The sequence below is a fragment of the Vespula pensylvanica genome, chromosome 6 (genome assembly GCF_014466175.1).
Source record: "Vespula pensylvanica isolate Volc-1 chromosome 6, ASM1446617v1, whole genome shotgun sequence".
Classification (NCBI taxonomy): Eukaryota; Metazoa; Arthropoda; class Insecta; order Hymenoptera; family Vespidae; genus Vespula; species Vespula pensylvanica.
The window spans coordinates 5,739,494-5,759,285 of record NC_057690.1 but is presented as its reverse complement, the minus strand read 5'-3'; the positions used below and the strand labels follow the sequence as shown (position 1 = coordinate 5,759,285).

Genomic DNA, 19,792 nt, shown 5'->3' with positions numbered 1-19,792 from the left:
CTGTGACGTCATCACAGGTACAACGCAGGTCAAATCAAATATTACATTTTTCAATTAAAAATAATAAAAAATATAATAGAAGTGCGTAAATATTATGATATAGATGACAAATATAATTAATTCGAATTTTAAACATAGATAATAATTTTCTAATGAAATGATTATATTTTCCAACGATATGAAAACATTAAATAGATACACACTTGTATCACAAGTACCTATATTATCTCTATGCTTTATACATTACGCGCGAAATAATGAGCAATTTTTAAATCGAGATAATTGTATGATTTGATATATTTACACGTATATTTATCTAATATATATGAGTCATATGTATCTTGTAAGTATATGAAAAAAATAATACTTCTTCGGATTTTTATTTATACATATCGAATAATTACAATCGCAGTAATGTATCATGTATCGATAATAATTGTATATAATCGAGAAAGTGCGACTATCGAGAAGAAAGGAACGAAGAAGAAATGATACATATGTAATATGTACAGATATTTTTTCACATAGCAGTGCACACATGCAAATAAACGTCGAGCTTAGCAAAAAGCACAGACATATTCGTAAAAACCATATTCCTACATATGCACATATATACGTATATTATACACACATAAATTCTTCAAAATGTCCGAGTTTTCGATCGCATTATATAGAATCACGGATTATGTTTTTTCACCTGTGTTTATACTCGGGAAATAGTGTTTATTACTCAGGCAATATATACAGAAAGATGTTGACTTACCGGTAGTAGTCGTTCATCCTTCAAACGATGAACATCCTCTTAATTCTGGACCTTAATTCGACGCTCTGCTGTTCTATCTCGTGAAATTCTTGAAAATCTGAAAAATGTGTGATCTCATATTGGTACAGGATAAGATTAAAAGTATGTATGTGTGTGAAAAAAAAAGATTAGAAGAGTATTTGTGTATATATAATGTGTAAAATATTCATACATGTTGTGTGTGTGTGTTGTGTGTCCGCGTTCGTGTTGGGTATATATGACAATCGAATATAATACAAAATGTCTATTGATCATTATTATAAACGCAAAATTATTGATCATAACATTGTTAAGAAACGAAAGAAGTATCGATATTGTACAAATCAACCTGGAATATTGAAGAAAAAGTACGACACAATAGTCCTGCGGGGAAATCAACAAAAGGCCGATCTTATTTTCGCGAATATCTTTTAAACGCCAAATGTCCCGACTTGCGAACACAATCTTTTAAAAATCATGTGTTTAACTATCGATTGATATATAAAAAGAGAGTTTATGTTAATTATCTGTTATTAACGAGGACGATACAGATCATGTTTGGTTGGTACAAACTGAAATAGTAATTACGCATGTACATTGTAAAGATTAAACGTGAAGGTTAACCAATTCGCGTGACGCATCGTGGATAATATTTATAATTGCTTAAATAAGTAGCTATTTGTATAAGTTTAAGTAAAAAAAGTAATTATAAGTTTGTAGGATTAACGAATACTTCGATTAATCTATCTTTAGAAAAATATAATCTGGCATAGTTTTTTTTTTCTTTAGGTAGACATAATACTATTTTTACTACATACAGAAATTTCTATCTCGTACCAATTAAATCGTTATATTACGTGTGGTGAGGATATAACCTAACAAATTTATATTCCGATATAATAGGCACATATAATGATAGTATTTCTCCATTATTTTTGTAGTTCATATTTTCTCCACACCTGTCGCTGAAGTCGCATATGCTACGATCAAAAAATGATAAACAGCTTTATGTATATTATGGAATGTTAAGATTACAGTATATTATGGTTTATCTTGCAAGAATATTCTATATGTTAATCATTTTATTAATAAAATAAATGTCTGTTAAGTATTATTACGATCTTATATGATCGAAAGGAGAATGCTATCTGTTGTATAATGGTTTGCAATTGCCAAATTTTAAATCGATAGGTCGATATTTACGAATGTACGATTTTTGTTATTTTTTATTATTTCCTCTACACACATATAAAACAATATATACAAGTTAAAAGTTATATTAAAAGTTACGAATAATTTTGATGTTTACTTATGTTTATTTATTTTTATGTTTTTCCTATTAATGAATAAATACGGTAAGTCAGTTGTCTACCGTATCGGTCGCCTGTGTTTCATCACGCAGTACGAGTATGAGATTTTTGCTTACATCTGCCGGAAAGCTCATGACTCGTTTGAATAATGGCATTTGCTGTAAAAAGTTTACCGAGTTTAAATAAAGTATACAATGGAAGTTGTCGTGCAGCCTACTCAATATTCCGACAATCCGTCGCAAGAACTTCTCTCGTTCAAACTGCCCAAAAATATTGTTATAGCACCGAAGGTAAACCCGATCGTTACTACATAACCTTTCCCGCACGTTCTCTAAACATTGCATGCTTGTTTATAATCACGACACTTAATGTAATTATCAATGATTTTATACTTATTATAATATAATTCGGTTACAAAAGATATATAACGACACTTACGTTTTCTTACATAACAGAATGTGTCATTATAATTTATCGTAATAAAATTTTAATCCGTTCATTCGCAGCCCCAAATCGTCCTAAAATAACAGAAAGTTTAACGAATATACAATCGTTAGAAAGAACAGCACAATCGTTAGCACAAGAAATGTTAGAGAAAAAAAGGCTAGAAGAAGAACAACAAGAGGAGGAAGAACAGAAAAAGCATCGTGAGCAAACAAAAAAGTTCATGAAATATAGTTTTATTGTTTTTAGTACAATGACGGGTTTGGGTTTGAGCTATATAATTTATGAACTTGGGAAACCGACCTTTGATGAACATGGAAATATAATAGAAGATGAATTTTCTAATTTACCATACTATGAAAAGATTTATAAAAGACTTAGAAGAGAATTAAACTATTATACAAAGGTATAAACTTTTAGTATATGGTATAATACTAAAATTTATTATTCTTTACTTTAATATTACTTGTCAATTTTTTTTATAGCTTATACAAGAACCTAGTAGGCCGAAATTACTTCCCGATCCATTTAAATATCCTTATATCCAACCCCCATACACATTGGTACTAGAAGTTAAAGATCTTCTTCTATGTCCAGATTGGACTGTAAGTTTTTGATTAAAAAACATTTAAGATATAATAGAAAATATGGGATACTTTATTTTTAATCTTATAGTTAACTTATTTATGATTTTTAGTATGAAACAGGTTGGAGATTTAAAAAGAGACCATATGTAGATGAATTCTTAGAAGCTGTTGCACCTCCACAATTTGAAATTGTAATCTATACAGCTGAACAAGGAATGGTAACATATTGTTAAATTTATTTGTGAAATTAATGAATCAATATTTGTATGTGTAAATTTTACTTAACAAATTTCAGAATTTGTTTCCCATTTTGGATGCCTTAGATCCTAATGGCTATATAATGTATAGGTTGTTCAGAGATGCAACACGTTTTACAGATGGTCATCATGTTAAAGATCTGGCTGCACTTAATCGTGATCTCAGTAAAGTAATTTTACCATCATTATTATTTTGTGTTTAATTTTATTTAATTTTTATATATTTTGCTAACTCTTAGTATTATGTAAAAGGTTATTGTGGTTGATTGGGATGATGAAAGTATTAAATACTATCCTGAAAACACATTAAAACTTAAGAGGTGGACAGGTGATGACAATGATAAAACTTTGTATCACCTAGCAGCATTCCTTAAAAGTAAGATAATTATGATCATTTTGAAAGCACTAAAAGTCGTCTACAAGTATTAACTAAATAGATTAGCATGAGAAGTGAAAATAAATTATTTACGATTTCCTAAAATATCAATATGAATCGTGAGGTATTGATATAAAAATTATTGATATATAAATTAATGATTATTTTCTTATTCAGCTATATCATTAACAAACGTGGAAGATGTCCGGGAAGTTCTGAATTATTATAGGGAATTTGATGATCCATTAAAAGCATTCAGAGAAAATCAACGTAAATTACTGGTAAATTTAATATAAAAACCAAACAAAATCATAGATGTAATAACAGGTTTATTTTCTCTCTTACTTTAATTTTTACTTTTATATTAAAATACTTTAGGAACAATTGGAAGAAGAAAATAAGACACAAAAGGAAAGTGGCAAACATCTTACCTCAAGATGGACCCCTTCTTTTCTACGAAATCGCTAGTCATTTTAAATTACGTTCTAATATAAGATACTTTCCAAACAACTAAATACGAGATTACATTCATTGTATCATTTCGTTTAAACTGATCTTACCAATAGTAAATGTACAATTTTTATTATAAAATGAATAAACAGTCAGTACCCTTTACATTATTTTACATCTACTATACACGTTAGTTTTTGTGGATACAGCATACAAAAATATCAACGAGTAAATATTGTATAGAAAATGTCTAAAAATATGTACAGTTTACAAATTATAATACATTATTATGTACCAGCATATTGATGAAATATAAACTTTATATTATAATAACGATATAAATTACATTACTTTGCAGTCTTTTTTGTTCTTTTGATTGATTTTGTTTTAACTCTAGGCAAAAATAATTCTTCTAGATTATCATTATCATTTAAATTTCTTTTATCTGGATCTTGAGATACACTTATCAACTCCTGTGTATTTACTGGTGTATCCATATATTCCATATCTTCTTGTGAAGGAAGCGAATCAGCTTTATCATTAGTTGTTTCTAACCAATTTAAAACTTTTTGATGAGGAGTTGCTGACAACGAAATTGAAACCTGCTCAGATATTCCCCATACAGCTAAAAGTTCTGGTGCTAAAATGTCTTCATATGAGCCTAATTCTTCAATAGATTTTCTCCAATTTTGGTCAAGAGTATCATCTATTTCTTCATGTCTATCTAATTGTAGTTGCTTGTTTGTAAAACCTAAAATTCAATAAAGTTTAAATATATATACTCACTGATTAGATTGTGATAAAAGATAATTTATTTTCTTACTTTTATATACATGTTTCATATTACATTTACTTGACATAGAGAGAGGTGCAATTGAATCATCTTGTGTCATTAATGCATGTTCCCAAGCATTTAATGCAGAAACTGTTTTTTCTTTTATTTCAAAATTTTTGTCAAGTATATCTTCGTGAGTAATACATTGATAAAAGACATCGCCTGCAAGTGATTTTAATACAGTATTAAAACAAAATTCAAATTTCAAAATCGAAACATTACAAAGAATATTGTTTGTAAAAATATTTCTTCATACCTATAGATGTTTGTATAAAGAAGAATACATCTCCTTTCTGGTTAGTTAATAATGTGGAACCAGCATTACATAGTTCCAGTCTATTTTTCAAATATGGATCTAAACATAAGCCTTGCAATTGCGCTTCATTCAATGTTTCCATTATACTCGGTAGAGTTATTGGTAAATTATAAGAATGAGAACTCTCATAAGTCCATGTGTTCAAAATCACTGAACTTTCTCCAGCTAATGAGCTTGATAAAACAAGAATTTCCTCTTCATTTCTGCAATTTTAAACTTAATAATTGTTAAGTCGTTACAACATAATTTTTATTTTAGTACTAACCGATTTATAGTGGGAAGTAAAAGAGGAATACTTCTGAATTGATGTGTCCACTTCTGTCTTACGCATTCTTTTGGGAAACGATTATCACATAATAAAAGATTGTGATTCGTCCCTACGTATCTGCACGAGCTATGTCTGCTATCTTTTTCCACTGACAAATTTTCACATTGTTCCAAATACTGCTTTGGACAAAGTGATAATGATGGTAGACGAAAAGGCATCTACAATAATGCATACTATTATAAAATTCTTAATATATGCATAAATTTAAATTAACAATTCTAAACTGAAAAATATATAAATTCATTAAAAAAATATTTGTTAAAATTACCCTAGTATCAAGATGATGAAGACAGCATCTATCAGTAAATATTAATACATGTGGATCTAATAATTGATATTTAATACTTCCCCAATTATCATCCAAGACTTTAGAATTAAGTATTTTATGACTTGTAATGCATTTCCTGTAAAAAAAGATATATATATAAAAAAAATAATATTTTAATAGTTTATATATTATTTATATTTACATATATACTTACTTTCTGTTGACATTCCATAATGATACTGTGCGATTTACATCTACTGTAGAAAAATAATCTTGATTAAACGCACATACTTCTCCACTAACATATGGTAATGTGGAAGTTTGTTTACTGAATTCAATTAATTTTACTTTATTTTCGCACATAAAAAGTTTATACAATATACAATGATTTTTGTATCTACCTAAAATTATACCTGAAAGAAAAAAAAAACTTTTAATGCAGACTTTAATAGTAAATTTAAGTTTATATTATAAATTATTATAACACTTAAATTAATTTTGCATACAATGATCACCGATAACATAGGGCCTCAGCTCATATAATGTACCATCAAGATTAAGTTTGTCTGACTTTTGTAGTATTGGTTTCCATAATGCATTTTCCATAGGCATTAATGGAGAAGCGACTGAAAGCATTTATATATACTTGAAATAAAAAATCAAATTTTATATATGTTATAAAAGTATTTTGCAGAAGTTATACCTAACTCTCCTACATAAGGATAGATTAAAATAGTTTGACCACCATATGTAACATTAGTCAAACTTCCTCCAGTATAGTACCAGTTGTAATTCTATTATAATACAGAATAATATAAATTTTTGATATATAATTTACAATAATAATTTAATATACTTATGAATAATATTTACCCCTTTTAAATAAGGATCAGGATCTAATTCAACAAGTTCTGCTATTTCTGCAGCATACTTAGGTAATACAGTGGTTACTTTATCATTATTTTTGGACCATTTTATTCCTTTTTTATGAACTGTTCCAAGATCTATAAAATATTGATATATAAATATTTAAATTCGATATATTAATTATATAAACATAATGTAAATGTTGTATATACCTTTTTTATGTTTTTCATAATAATCTAAAATTCTATTTATATCATCTTTCATATAGGATTTGACTGTAACAGATTCCAGAACAGGATCTTCTTCGTGCAATACTATATTTAAAAGACAAAATTATAACAATTCTAACAAAATATATGTAGAATTTAATATATATTTTATTTTTACGTTACCAGTACGTGGTAATTTAACAGGAGGTAGTAATGGTTTTGGTAAATCACATTCATAAGGATATTTTTGATATAGTTGCTTTATGTTATTCAAATCCTGATCATCTGTAGCAAATGATATATTTAAATTATATCCTGGTACCACATGATGATCATATTTTTGTAAATATCCTGTTCTTAATCTTTCTTGTAAATGTTTTTCAGCACGTTGGAATGTTTTGGAGATCAAATCACTTTTTTCAGCCATTGTGTTTACAAAGTTTTTTGGTTATATACTTGTAATTACGTTCGTTTTATCAGAATTATATTCCATAGGAACAAATATTTCACTTATATTAGTAATATTCTGACTTTTTCAATTAATTTTAAATAGTGAATAAATAATTTCTTCTTCATTCTTTACTTTAAATTATTCAATCTTTGATTGAAAGTTTTACTTTGTACAAATAACACGTGCTTCTAATTACGCATGCGCACTTACTATTTTCCTACGATTACAAATTGGACACGTAATAATTTTTTTTTTTTTTTTTTTATTTTAATTTATCGTCGAATATTTCAGGAAGGTTAAATAAATTAATTTGTGAGCTTTGCAATGCTTTTATTTGGTTACTCCCTTTGCGTACATTATTTCGCATGGAGAATACATATTCTTCTTTCTCTCGTTGCATAGTTCCTCTCAAATCACATTCTTTACACGACATCGTTCATAAGTTACACATCTTTCTTCCATGTTACCTTCGTCGCTTTTTGCACAACAGTATAATCATTCTTCAATAACATTTCTTGCATTGTTTGCATACATTCAATGATGTATGCATATTTTCGTATTACACTTTCGTACATGTACATTCTTTGATATCCAATTTCTTTGTAGGGAGTACAGGAAAAGCGTAGGATAAGGGGACGTTTGGAGCATAAGGAGATTAATCTTCGGAGGAGTTAAATTATAATTAGGGAAAATACCATTAAGATAATTCATTAATAATTATGGAAAACAACAAGAAAATAGAACAGCACTTTTATGCTTTTATACCCAGTTTTGATGTTGTGCAGTATTTGTATAAGTACTCCACTGTTTTTTGTTTTTCTTTCTTTTTCTTTTTGTAATTTCTTTCAGATTTTCAATTTTTAACACATCTACCTTCTTATACATATCGAATAAACACACAAGAGCTGCATAGTGGGTGAGAAATAAAACTGTTTGCTAAAGTGGCTATCAAAATCAAGAAGCTAATTTTCATTCAAAATTCACATAAAATGATTGACAAGCTACAAATGAAAACTTGAAAATCGCTACATCTCTTTTTATCATCGTCAAACGCGGTGTAAGATATACGCTTTTTTTTGTTTTGTTCCTTTTCTTTTTATTCGTCAAAGGGTTAATAATAATTATCTAAATGAACATTTAATATTCATTTTGCCATTCTCTTTCGTTTAACACTTCTTTCAATTAGCTGATCCATACAAACGACAATGGGATTAATCGTGCCTTCTTGGATACATGCATAACAAATTCCACATGCCAAGAGGATCCATTGTCTCACACCTTTTTTTGTCTTCATCTTGAAAAAAGTATATCTAAATCTGAAGTCTCCGGTCACATAACATATTAGCAGCTTCTATTATCCAGTTCACAAGGTCAAAGGACGTAAAATCGTCAGTGGCTGGCATCCAAAGCTGCTACTGTGCCTTCTACCAGAAAAAATATGTGTTATCAGATATCAATCAGTAAAAGTAGCATATCTACGTATATATTGCAAGGATGAATACAATTGGATTACTAATTTCATTAATTACATATACCATATTCAGTTGAGCCTCTCTCTTTTCTGATAAAAAAAAAAAGAAAAAAAAAACAAAGAAAACATACCTTATCAGAATAACAATCTATGTGTGATCTATTGCAGTTTCATAACTTGTTTTATATATCCTACCTGTTATTAGACTTTACAGAGAAGGGAGGGCTAATTGAATAAAGGTATAAACGAATACAGATAAAGCAGAAAAAAAAATTACAAAAAGGGTTGTAGTCAAAGATGTTACATATTCAGACTTCTTAAATATTAGTTTGAAATCGTTGTAATATTCGCAGATACAACACATACGATGGAGAAATATTTTTTGTGTTTATTAAACTTAAAATAAATAATAAAAAATAAAAAAATATATATATGCACAAATGTCTATATTATAATTTTTGAAAATCTTATTACCTTTTACGATCGTTGTGCAGAGGTACATTATTTTGTACCCAGCCCAGCTGACTCAAAGAAAAGTAATCTTTTTCTATCTTTTCTTGTTCATGAGCAATGGTTTCTTCAGATTCGACCGGAGAATAGTGAAAATGATCCTGTTCGGAGAGAATTCGGCGTTTTATCGGAGACCGAATGGGCTCGGTTTGAACGCATTTGTCGCATTGACGCACCCGGAATTTTAACGTTAAATTCGAAGATGCAGAAGGAATCGGCGAGTTACTTTCCCGATATTCCATGTAAGGGCTCTCTCCACCAGGTAGGTACAACAAATTTCCTGACTCAGATCTCCTATATGCAACCCGTTCTAAAGCATTATTTACTGGAAAAGTAGTCCCATCGGCCCAATTACCATCGTCTTTTATAGGACGAAAATGTGTCCTAGCTGAAGTGAGTAAATCCTCGTCCGGTTCAGGAAGGCTATGTACCTTCAGATTTGAACGAGATTCTTTGCGTGTTCCAATGGGAGTCTTACGTGGTGCAACTGGAAAGAAGCAGCTACCTGTTTGAGGACTATGCCCCAAAGTAGCCAAATTACTGCCAAGTCCTTTCCAACACCAAGGTCCATCCATAACCGTATCTGACCAGTTTATGTTACCTTCTACAATCATGTGTAAAAATAAGTATATCTTTGAAGTAATTTCGCTAAATGTCCCAAGGACTTTAAGTTGTATCTTTTACAATATCTAACCTGATTTATTCTTGTTACCACACTCCTCTGCATAATCTTCAATGCTGATTAAATCGATATCCCATGGAATAAGCGGTGAGTCGTCAACAATACATTCCTGATATGGTGTATCAGTAGCATAACCATTATCTGTAGTAGATAAAGTAAAAGTTGTATCTGTAGTATCCGTGGGCCAAAGGGGTCCAGAAGGAATAGAAAGAGTAGGTGCTGCCCAGATAGAAGCTGTATCTTGTGCATTGCCAGGTCCTGAATCCCAAAGTGCTTCTAAACTTTCGTCAAATTTTGCTTGCAACTGTGCTAATCTCAATTGATCTAATTCTAGTTCACGTTCCTTCTCTCTTTCTCTTTCCATAGATTTAGCGAATCCAAAGCTCTCTTTATCTTCTCTTCTTTGAGTCTCAATAGTCTGAAAAAAATATTTTGTTGTTAACATAAATATGAAGATGGAAAGATTAATAAAATAAATGAAAATACGTAGTGCACGTACAATTGGCATTTTTGTTTTCTTATTGCGAATCTTATTGTTGTTCTTATTATTGTTATAATTGATACTACTGTCTGTGTTGTTATTATTGTTATTGTTCCCAAAGGTCTTATCCTTTCTTTGAGAAAATTTTTTGAGGCTTGTAGGTTGTAAGGCAGGAAATGCTGCGTAGTATCTGAGAGCCCTATCGCGTGGAGTAAGAACTTCCAGGTTTGTTTTAGATTCGCTATCTAACTTTTTGGATTCTTCTTTTTCATCGTGTGAACCTCCTCCTTCCAAATCTCTTAATTTTGTGCACAGTTCATCAACTAACGTTTCCACTCCACATTTCTAGATATCAATAACCATTCTTTGAATAAGTACATTCTTTTGTGTTACTTAAATGGCATGATACTAAAAAGTAATTGAACTTTTCTTACGTTGTCGGCAGCACTTTTAAGACATTGCACAACAGCTCGTCTTTGCTCCCTCTCTCCTTGAGGTGGCAGTTTTGCTTTAGGCCGGGGACGAATGCGACGTCCTGTACTTTTATTAACGCTTACTGCCTCTTCTGGAGGACTTAGGGCCGAGTCGGGGCGGCGCAATAGGCTGAGCACAAAACGCGAGTACGCAACCGGGTCAATCCCCAATGCGTCCAAGCGTGTCTCAAGCCACTGGCGCAACTCCTCCTCGGCCCTTGTACCAAAGACCTCGTCTCCTCCAGGGGACGCCGCTATCCCGACCAAATGCAATGCCGGATTCCTCATTCCCTCTTAATAAATTTCCACCTAGGCTCAGGAACTCTCACAAACTCCACTGCCACCAGGGTGATCATCTTCTTTCCTATAAAAAATAATTCAAGATAATTATTTACTATAAAAGATATAATAGATGTGGTATGAAAGATATAATATAAATTTTATACAACTGTGACTTACTTATTTACAGTGCAATATTACAGTTTAATATTATTGTCCTTTAATGTTTCAATTCTATTTAATCCACCACCTTGTGACTATCAAGTTTACTGTATATTTGTTTTCTTTTCTCTTCTTACTTTTAATTTTACGAATTCAGTTACAAGTTTCTTCTTCGCAATTAGTAAGAATGTTCCTTTTAGTCTTAGTTATGTTGATTAAATGTTATTAGGTTCTTGTACATAGGTGGTGGATATCTTGATAAGGCGAGGCTGGCAGGTCTTAGCGAAGGATAACAAGTATAGTCTCCTTCCCATTTTGACACTGAAATTTAAACTTGATTTATGATTGACACAGTTTAATGTTTATCATTAAATCTTATCACTTTAACACAAATCACAAATTTACATCATAAATTTACCAACAACAAAGTCAATTTCAAAATCAAAAAACACACAAAATATCTCATAATCCTACATACAACAATTATTTAAACATCCTTTACATGATTATATATAATATTAGTAAAATCATATAATTTTCTAGTTTCTTCTTAATCATAAAGTTTTTCACAATTTACAATAATCCTATACCACTTTTTTAGTTAATTTATGTTGAAACAAGGTCTATATATTATTCTTACGAATTGCGAACATTAGAAACGTACACATGATATAGTTACAAATTTTGAAGATATCCGCCGTTGAAACGCATAGACAGGTCGGAAGAACACGAAATAGATAACGAGATTTGTAGTAATAAGTAGTGGTACCCCTAAAATGATGTTCCTGGCAATGCTGGACCGATATTTAGAATCTGAATTTAAGCAAATAATGGTCTAATATATACATGTACATATTGTTGGCAGAGACATTGGTCGGGTAATGCAAATAACCTTGCCGATTGCGCTATGCATTTCCCCTGAGTCATAGGTCCGCCAAGAACGGAGCTCGGTGTGTATGACGTTACGAAATAAAATAAATAGCAACACGTAACGCTTAGAAACATCGTCTATCGCGAACTTAAAACTTTCTAATCTTTAAATAATAAGGAAAATTCAATAATCTTTAACATACCTGCATGCCTCGAGAGATGATTTTCACCCCGGCCTCTTCTACACACCCCACTTGGTGAAAAACATGGCGGGCTACTAAACTTCAACCTTCCGTTCCCTTCTCCCTCCTAATCCCCAATCGAGCAACTTGTCAAGTGCTGCTGTCACGGAATCAGCCGCAATATTTTCTGACTGTCTAACGATTGACCGATACTTCTTTTTAAAAAGTTTACCGATAGACGATATCCCATTTTTTTCATTAGCGCAATCTATTAAAATTTTTCTAATCATCATTTAGAAAAAACTCGTAAGTAGGTTGTTTCCCTTTGGATGAATATGTCTAATCAACAGTTAACTATATGCGAGATAAAATTTTACATCAGTTAGCGACCAATCGTTAATTCATTCACTTTCGATGTACATATAACTACTTATAAGTTTAGGGAAATTATTGCGATAACTCTAGATCTTAATCTTACGCGACCAACTTCATTCTAATAAAATGTACGTACACAAATGTACGTACTTATTCAGAACTGGCGGGAATCAGAAGAATGCTATCAGCAGAAGAAATTTGAGAGAAGAGTATAAAAGAGGTCTCTATTAAAAAGCATTATAATCGTAATCCGAAAAAATTCTCTTACTTCAATCGGTGCAAAAAATATATGAACATCTAATTAAAAATAAGAAAGTCAGTAGTTCTGTTTGAAGAAAAAGCCAAAGCTAAGAACGAATAATTGAAGAATTTAACTCACAATTTTGTCAAACTGCTTACTAAAGGTAGTTTCACAATACCAAAAAGAATATAAAAGTAAAGTCTGAGAAGAAATAAAAAAAAATTAGCGAAGAATATTATAATTTGTTGTCTGTTTTTGGTAAATATTATCGAATTATTAATCGATTTTAAGCATTCATAAAAATTGCTGATAAATCGGAATTATAAAAGGAAAGAGATATTGTCAATTGGTCTTTCGTAAGACGTTGAATTATTATTAAATTTTTGTATTAATCGTTCATTGGCGTGTCTGAAAACTCGACTTTTTTCGATAGTCGAAAAGTCACTATCGAACGTGCCGAGAATCGGGATTGCCTGAAGGTAGCCGTTCATGATCTAACAGCGATTGTAGTGCCATCTGGTGTACTGTCTGGCCTAACCGTGTTCGGTCGTGTCGCGATCAGATGAAACAATTCTTTGTCACTCGTTGATCTTTTCAAGATTTTCCATCGAATATCGATAGACTTAGCACAGAATTTAGATTATTTGATGTGCCGAATCATAAAGGTAACGTGCATGACGTTCTTTCCGTATGAGGAATTGTCTAACGTCAACTTTTCATTTTACGTTTTTACCGATTGTTACGCCGTTTTTCTTCTCTTTTGAAGAAGCACCCAATCTTGGAAAAATTCTCGTTATTCTGTTCTTCGTAAACGAAAAGTGAACGTTGTTGTACTAAGTGAGAATTTTTCCCGAAAGACGATTTTCGGTACGATCATTCGTAATTTGAAGGAGCCATCGGAATTCTTTGTTTTGCAATTCATCGTTAAAAATGTGTGTTTTGCGGTTTAACTTGCGCGTGTGTAAATAGACCGCCATGTGATTAATATAATTTGTTTCGACGTTTACGTTTTAATGTTTCAATCAGGAAAACAAAATGATAACATTACCGCGTCGTTCGCCTACCACTTCATCATATATTTAGTTAGTTCGATTATAGTGGATTTAGTTTCTCTATGCGTTGAGTTATATTATCATTTTCCTCTAGGAGACTAATAAAAAATGTTAAAAATAGGAAAGATGGTGGTGTTCAAGCTATTGTGAATGCATCAATTTGCTTTTTTTTTTAACATAATGTGCTCTAAATATTCAAAAGATCAACATAAACTTTTGTAAACTGACAAGTTTTTCTTTATCAATTATTTTAAAAGTTAAGGATTTTGTTTCTTCTGTTTTGATATATACTTGTCACAAATTACTCATTTTGCTTGTTTCAGATAGTGCTATTTTTGAAGCTTAAGAGATATCTTGGATATGAAACATTCCAAGATATTTACTAGAAGGGATGTAATATCGGACTTGAACAACGAATATTGTTGGAAAAAATGCAAAGCATGATGAACTTGTGATCTAGTGTGCTCTTTATGGACAGTTACTGTGTTGTATCGTGTTATTGTAACCAATTAGAGAGAATATCTATGATATGCATTTTTGCTTGTAAACTAATTCCACATGGATATGCAAATAGGTAGCTTAACCTGGAGGTAATACAAAATGATAGTAACGTGTCAATGACATGATCCATTCGAAATCAAATTGAACCAATATAAGAATTAAATAATTACTTGTATAAATTATATAAAAGGCTGATATCTTGAAAAATGTTGAAACATATACAAGTAATCTTTCAAATAACATCAAATTAAGTTTGAATCATTAAAGAGGATAATAAATTTGAGAAAAAAAGTAAAAGAAACATTTATATGGAAAGAAATGTTATAATACGTTGAAGAGGATGTGTAGAACCTATAAGAAATTATGTTTTGTGATCGTAGTGTTGAACAAAATCATATGTGTTCGTTTACCATACGTGACTGACACAAGATTCGATATTAATATATTTTCCTATGGAAAAATAATTTCCTAATGTGATTGCATCTATTGCAAATTGGGTAATGCTTTGATTTGAAGCGAAGAAGAATGCTGTTCTTGTTATACGTATAGTGAGATATAACAAGAATTTCTATCTGGTAAAAGATCGTGGAGGGTTATTTTCTTTAAAACTTTAGACTTTCTTAGACTATTTTGACAATACCGATGGCTGTAATAATTTAGTTTTCAGACAGTGTAGTGGTAGACAATTAAATTTTTAGACACGAAAGGTATCTAGAAGGAAGTCCTAATGCTGAAAGGAAGCTTACCACCCTATCTCGACGCTCGTAATGAGGAAAATTCGTTCTACATTACACTCAGCAATGGGCCTCATAGTAAGAAGATGCATTTTGAATTATTTCAATTTATATATTATTTGTAATCCCAAATCATTTATTTTCACGATTATAGCTTATGTAGCTGAGTCTACCAATACAGAACCTGAAAACTATAACCACAATCTCGAAGATGTATATTTTATAACACCAATTTTGTGTAAACATTGTAAGTAATACATTAGAATGCTACATCGCGGTAGAAAGGATTATATGGAGCGTGTAACTAATATCTCGTTTACATTATGTTATAGGTGAAGATTATATTTGGGGATCAGGAAAGGTTGGGGTGGCGTGTAAGGGTGAGTTTTTTTAACTTTGCATGAATTTTGTTAAATAAACTAAAAAAAGAGAACGAAAGTAAATGTATCAAATTTCGTTCGTGTCAGTATCAAATTATTTTAATATAAACATTTTTAAACACGGCTGTTGCGACGAAAGAAAGAAAGGTGATGAAGGTGAATTTACGGTATATTGTACACTTTTCACACCGAAAAGTGTTTCGATCGTTCAGTCATATTAATCAAGTTAAAATTTCAATGAGCGTCCTGCATTATGCATTTTATATGGTGCATGCATATATATATAGTATATATATATATATATATATATATATATAGTGTGTGTGTGTGTATATATAATAAGAAACATCACATGATAATTATGTATCGCACATATGTAACATCGTGTACGTAATAATCTTTTATGTATGCATCACGATGGATAACGCCATCTTGTGAGAAGTTATGAAAGTTTTTCGCATTTTATCGATATTGAAGATTTTGTAATTCTCTGAAATATCGACGGCGTGTCGAAAGTTTTAGCGTCGGTAACGCGTTCTCTGCATAGTAAGCTTCGAAGCTAAGGAAGGATCGGTAGTCGTGATTGATTCGACGGAAGGGTTCCAGAGGGCAGCATCGTAGTCTAGTAACATACGTAGCCGTATCATTTTCGAGTGGCGCACTATCACTAGCCGCCTCTTACCCCGCGTTTCTTTTTAACTCGGCTCGACAGTTTCTTTTCTAAAAGACCCCTCCCGTTCCTCTCTTCCTCAATCCCTTCCTCGAGCTCTGCCATCGTACGATTCAGGGCCGTATCTCTGTTCACCGACATTTCCGTACGACCTCGACAAAATTTTAATCCGATCTCCCTCGCCTACTCCTCTTCTCCTTTTCTTTTTTCTTTATCTTTTTATTCCTCACGTACGCACCGTTATTTCGCACCGATTTTCTGTGCTCCGAACACTTGAACTCGGTAGCCTTTTCACAAAGCTCGTATGATGAAAACGATTGGAGATTATTTAAAGACCGATAAACGACCTTGATTAATAAAAACGACAGGAAAGAAAGCGAAAAGAGGTAAGACAAAATTCGATGATCCCATTGGCGTACATCGAGTTTCGAATAGGTAAGATCAAGTTCTCTTTTACTGTGACATAAGAGAAGGATCGTATCGAATTTCCGATCCGTTTGACTTTCCACGCTGTATGTGCGTATATGTCGACGGCGGCGTACGAAACGCAGAAATCGCGACAATCTCGATGCAACTTCGCTTACGCGCGTAATGTCCGTTTTATACGGTCTAAGCGTTTCACTCTCTCCGAGTAAGGCGCGCGTGCGCTCGCACTCGTGAGTCCACTGTTACGGTATACAGTTAATGCGATCGCGCGCGTTTCTTAAAAATCGATGTGGTTCGTTGTAAAATATTTGAAAAAGAAGGAAACGATAGAAATAGAGCACGGTATACAACTATAATACAATATTAATAACGATAGGGAACAATAGAAAATAGCAACGACGACGATATCGTTAATAACTAGTTAAAAATTCTTCTCTCATATTAAAAACAAAAATCGAGATGAAACGAAAAATCGATGGCATTGATCAGCAATGCGAAAAACTATCTTCATTTGTGATTCTCCTTCTAAAAATTCTAACATTTGTTTAGATTAGATTATTAAAATATTAAAATGGTAATAACATTATCTTATTTTTATTTGAAGGACTTATTACATTTCCATGTTGATATTGTTACACGTAAAACTCATAAAAATTTCGCGTCGCTCTCTCAATAATTTTTATGTGACCCCCCTTAGAGAGGTCGCGACCCATAGTTTGCGTATCATTGGTATAGATTACAGAATTAAAGTTATAGTCGAATCATATCGAGTATGAGAAATGAATACACAATGATATAGATATGTGGATTAAATAAATATGTTTAGAGAGTGATTTGTGGAAAGAAAAGAAAAAAGCTTTACGCTATATAACGAACGGATCGCGAATAATAATAAAAAATAATAAATGAAGCGTAAAACAGAAAGAAGAAGGAAATTATGAAGGTAATAATAACTGCGAAACAAAGCACAACGAATACAATTAATAATTTTTAGGCAAATCAATACCAAAATAATAATAATATCAACGTTAAAAAGATACAAAGTTAATAAAAATGGCTGAAGAAATATAATAATAACATTTGTCGAATTTATAATTAATCGAGATTCAGTAATTATGGAAAAAGAAGTTTTGATTTAGACATGCGATATACATACGTTCGACGTTTCGCTATCGGTATGCTTCGAGAAGTAGCTCGCGAGTTATCGATCTGTCTGAATACCTCTCTCTCTTTTTCTCTTCTCTCTCTCTCTCTCTCTCTCTCTCCTCCGCTCTCTCTTTTCGTGTATTTTTGGCTCGGAGAAAAAAAATTGCGTGTCCATGTCGCAAAATTCAAAAGGACAGAGTCCTAAAATATGTCCCCCTCCGCGTTCGAAGCGGTTATTCGACGAAGGAATTCCGTTGACACCAGCTGGGATTTATGTTGAAGCAGCTGATCGCAATTTGGCAGACCATGCGTGGTGAACACACACGCACACACACATATTTCTAACAACGAACGTATGTACGAGCGCGCGCGCGCGTGTATATGTGCGAAAGCATGCGTGCATGCGTGCAAAGTGTGTACGGCTCCACGACTCAACTCGCGAGGAAGTTAGTTCGAGTAACAACGCAACGGAGAAGAATTTGTCTGGAAAGCTTCCTAAAAAGCAAATCACGTTGTTACGCCTTTGCTTCGATTTATTAATCGTGCCGGCGCGATATCGAATTTTAATGTTCGATTCGATCATCGGCCAACAGTATTCCGCGAGTCACATATATAAATAGATAGCAGGATCGTATATTTAACTCGAATCGAGAATCGATTTCGAAAACGTAACTTTTACTATTGTTTATTTTCTCTCTCTCTCTCTCTCTCTCTCTCTCTCTCTCTCTCTCTCTCTCTCTCTCTCTCTATCTCCTCGCTTTTTCTTATTTTTACAATGAAAATATTTATATTAATAAACGCGCGACATCGTAGTATTTAAAAAGAGTAATATTTGGCAGGTTTTAATCAGCAATTGATAAATGTATGTATATCAAATATGTGTTCTTTTTTTTTTTCGTTCTGTTACGTCTCATTTCTGTCGTGCGAGTCTTACGCCGAAGATCGATCGGTTCGTAAAATTAAAGCCGTACGTTGTTCGAGATCGACGCTCTCTCGAAATCGTTCGAGAATTTGTAGCGTGTTTGACAAAGGTACGGCTAATACCAGTTTCTTTTACATCGAGAATCGTCGATAAATTTTTATTATCTAGTACGATGCGAAACCTTTCGTTTATATGAATTTGTACTAGAAAGAGAGGATATACGTTGCTTGGATAAAATCGATCGCAGTGGAGGGAAGTTTGATCGAGCGAGGGATTTCTCTTTCGCGGAACGTCGATCGTAAAAGAGTTAATATCTACGAAGATTTTCGTAGGTATAGATTCGAGAGAGGGAAAAAGAGAAAAAAGGAGAATAATCGGGAAGCGCTTTAAAGGCTAGCGCCGTTTCGTTTCTCTTGTCGGCCGTAAAGCGAGAGAAAACGATGAGACATCGAGTCGTTTCGAAGGACAATCGAACGGGGTCAAAAGTCCTCCTGTTGCTACGTGAAACGAACGAAGCCATGGAAACGAGCTTGTCGCGCAAGCGCTCCGTTCTTCCGCCGTTTTTCCCTTTTTTTTTTCTCTCCATTTCCGGCAGCAACCTCGTCCTATCTTTCTTTTTCCCTTTCTCTCTCTCTCTCTCTCTTTCTCTCTCTCTCCCTCCCCCTTCCCTCCCCACTCTCTCTCGTTCATACAAGTCTTCTATTAATTGTATCGATGAATAAGCTGTCATTATTTATAGTAAGAAATGATTTTTTT

General features: G+C 32.2%; 4 protein-coding genes across 7 annotated transcripts in view; 2 read left to right on the top strand and 2 right to left on the bottom strand.

Moving 5' to 3' along the window:
* The first annotated feature begins 2,064 nt into the window (after nucleotides 1–2,064).
* Nucleotides 2,065–4,370, top strand: LOC122629879 (mitochondrial import inner membrane translocase subunit TIM50-C-like). Its single transcript, XM_043813741.1, has 8 exons — nucleotides 2,065–2,381; nucleotides 2,598–2,941; nucleotides 3,021–3,140; nucleotides 3,233–3,340; nucleotides 3,418–3,549; nucleotides 3,632–3,755; nucleotides 3,933–4,036; nucleotides 4,134–4,370. Exons 1-8 carry the CDS (start codon nucleotides 2,240–2,242, stop codon nucleotides 4,221–4,223), a joined length of 1,164 nt encoding a protein of 387 aa, XP_043669676.1. The 5' UTR covers nucleotides 2,065–2,239; the 3' UTR covers nucleotides 4,224–4,370.
* On the bottom strand, nucleotides 4,322–7,700 carry LOC122629877. 2 transcript variants are annotated; one of them, XM_043813737.1, is made up of 12 exons: nucleotides 7,212–7,700; nucleotides 7,032–7,133; nucleotides 6,826–6,956; nucleotides 6,656–6,746; nucleotides 6,459–6,578; nucleotides 6,282–6,365; nucleotides 6,167–6,209; nucleotides 5,953–6,088; nucleotides 5,622–5,842; nucleotides 5,297–5,559; nucleotides 5,029–5,202; nucleotides 4,322–4,956 (listed from the first exon to the last, which is right to left on the bottom strand). In XM_043813737.1, exons 1-12 carry the CDS (start codon nucleotides 7,453–7,455, stop codon nucleotides 4,553–4,555), a joined length of 2,013 nt encoding a protein of 670 aa, XP_043669672.1. In that variant the 5' UTR covers nucleotides 7,456–7,700; the 3' UTR covers nucleotides 4,322–4,552. The 2 variants fall into 2 exon arrangements, with proteins under 2 accessions (XP_043669672.1, XP_043669671.1); XM_043813736.1 differs by having other exon boundaries at nucleotides 6,167–6,365.
* An 88-nt stretch (nucleotides 7,701–7,788) lies between these two features.
* On the bottom strand, nucleotides 7,789–12,925 carry LOC122629878. 2 transcript variants are annotated; one of them, XM_043813739.1, is made up of 8 exons: nucleotides 12,611–12,925; nucleotides 12,202–12,350; nucleotides 11,556–11,858; nucleotides 11,058–11,460; nucleotides 10,642–10,968; nucleotides 10,155–10,560; nucleotides 9,425–10,064; nucleotides 7,789–8,903 (listed from the first exon to the last, which is right to left on the bottom strand). In XM_043813739.1, exons 4-8 carry the CDS (start codon nucleotides 11,382–11,384, stop codon nucleotides 8,843–8,845), a joined length of 1,761 nt encoding a protein of 586 aa, XP_043669674.1. In that variant the 5' UTR covers nucleotides 11,385–11,460; nucleotides 11,556–11,858; nucleotides 12,202–12,350; nucleotides 12,611–12,925; the 3' UTR covers nucleotides 7,789–8,842. The 2 variants fall into 2 exon arrangements, with proteins under 2 accessions (XP_043669674.1, XP_043669673.1); XM_043813738.1 differs by lacking the exon at nucleotides 12,202–12,350.
* A 793-nt stretch (nucleotides 12,926–13,718) lies between these two features.
* LOC122629872 (phosphatidylinositol 3-kinase regulatory subunit alpha) overlaps nucleotides 13,719–19,792 on the top strand; it is a 43,197-nt gene continuing 37,123 nt past the window's right edge. The window contains exons 1-4 of one of the 2 annotated variants that reach the window (XM_043813726.1): nucleotides 13,719–13,870; nucleotides 14,581–15,570; nucleotides 15,647–15,739; nucleotides 15,825–15,872. In XM_043813726.1, coding sequence (XP_043669661.1) covers nucleotides 15,486–15,570; nucleotides 15,647–15,739; nucleotides 15,825–15,872 — 226 coding nt within the window. In that variant the 5' untranslated portion in view covers nucleotides 13,719–13,870; nucleotides 14,581–15,485. Of the gene's footprint in view, nucleotides 14,073–14,580; nucleotides 15,571–15,646; nucleotides 15,740–15,824; nucleotides 15,873–19,792 lie in introns of both variants that reach the window. The other variant, XM_043813727.1, reaches the window with a different exon arrangement.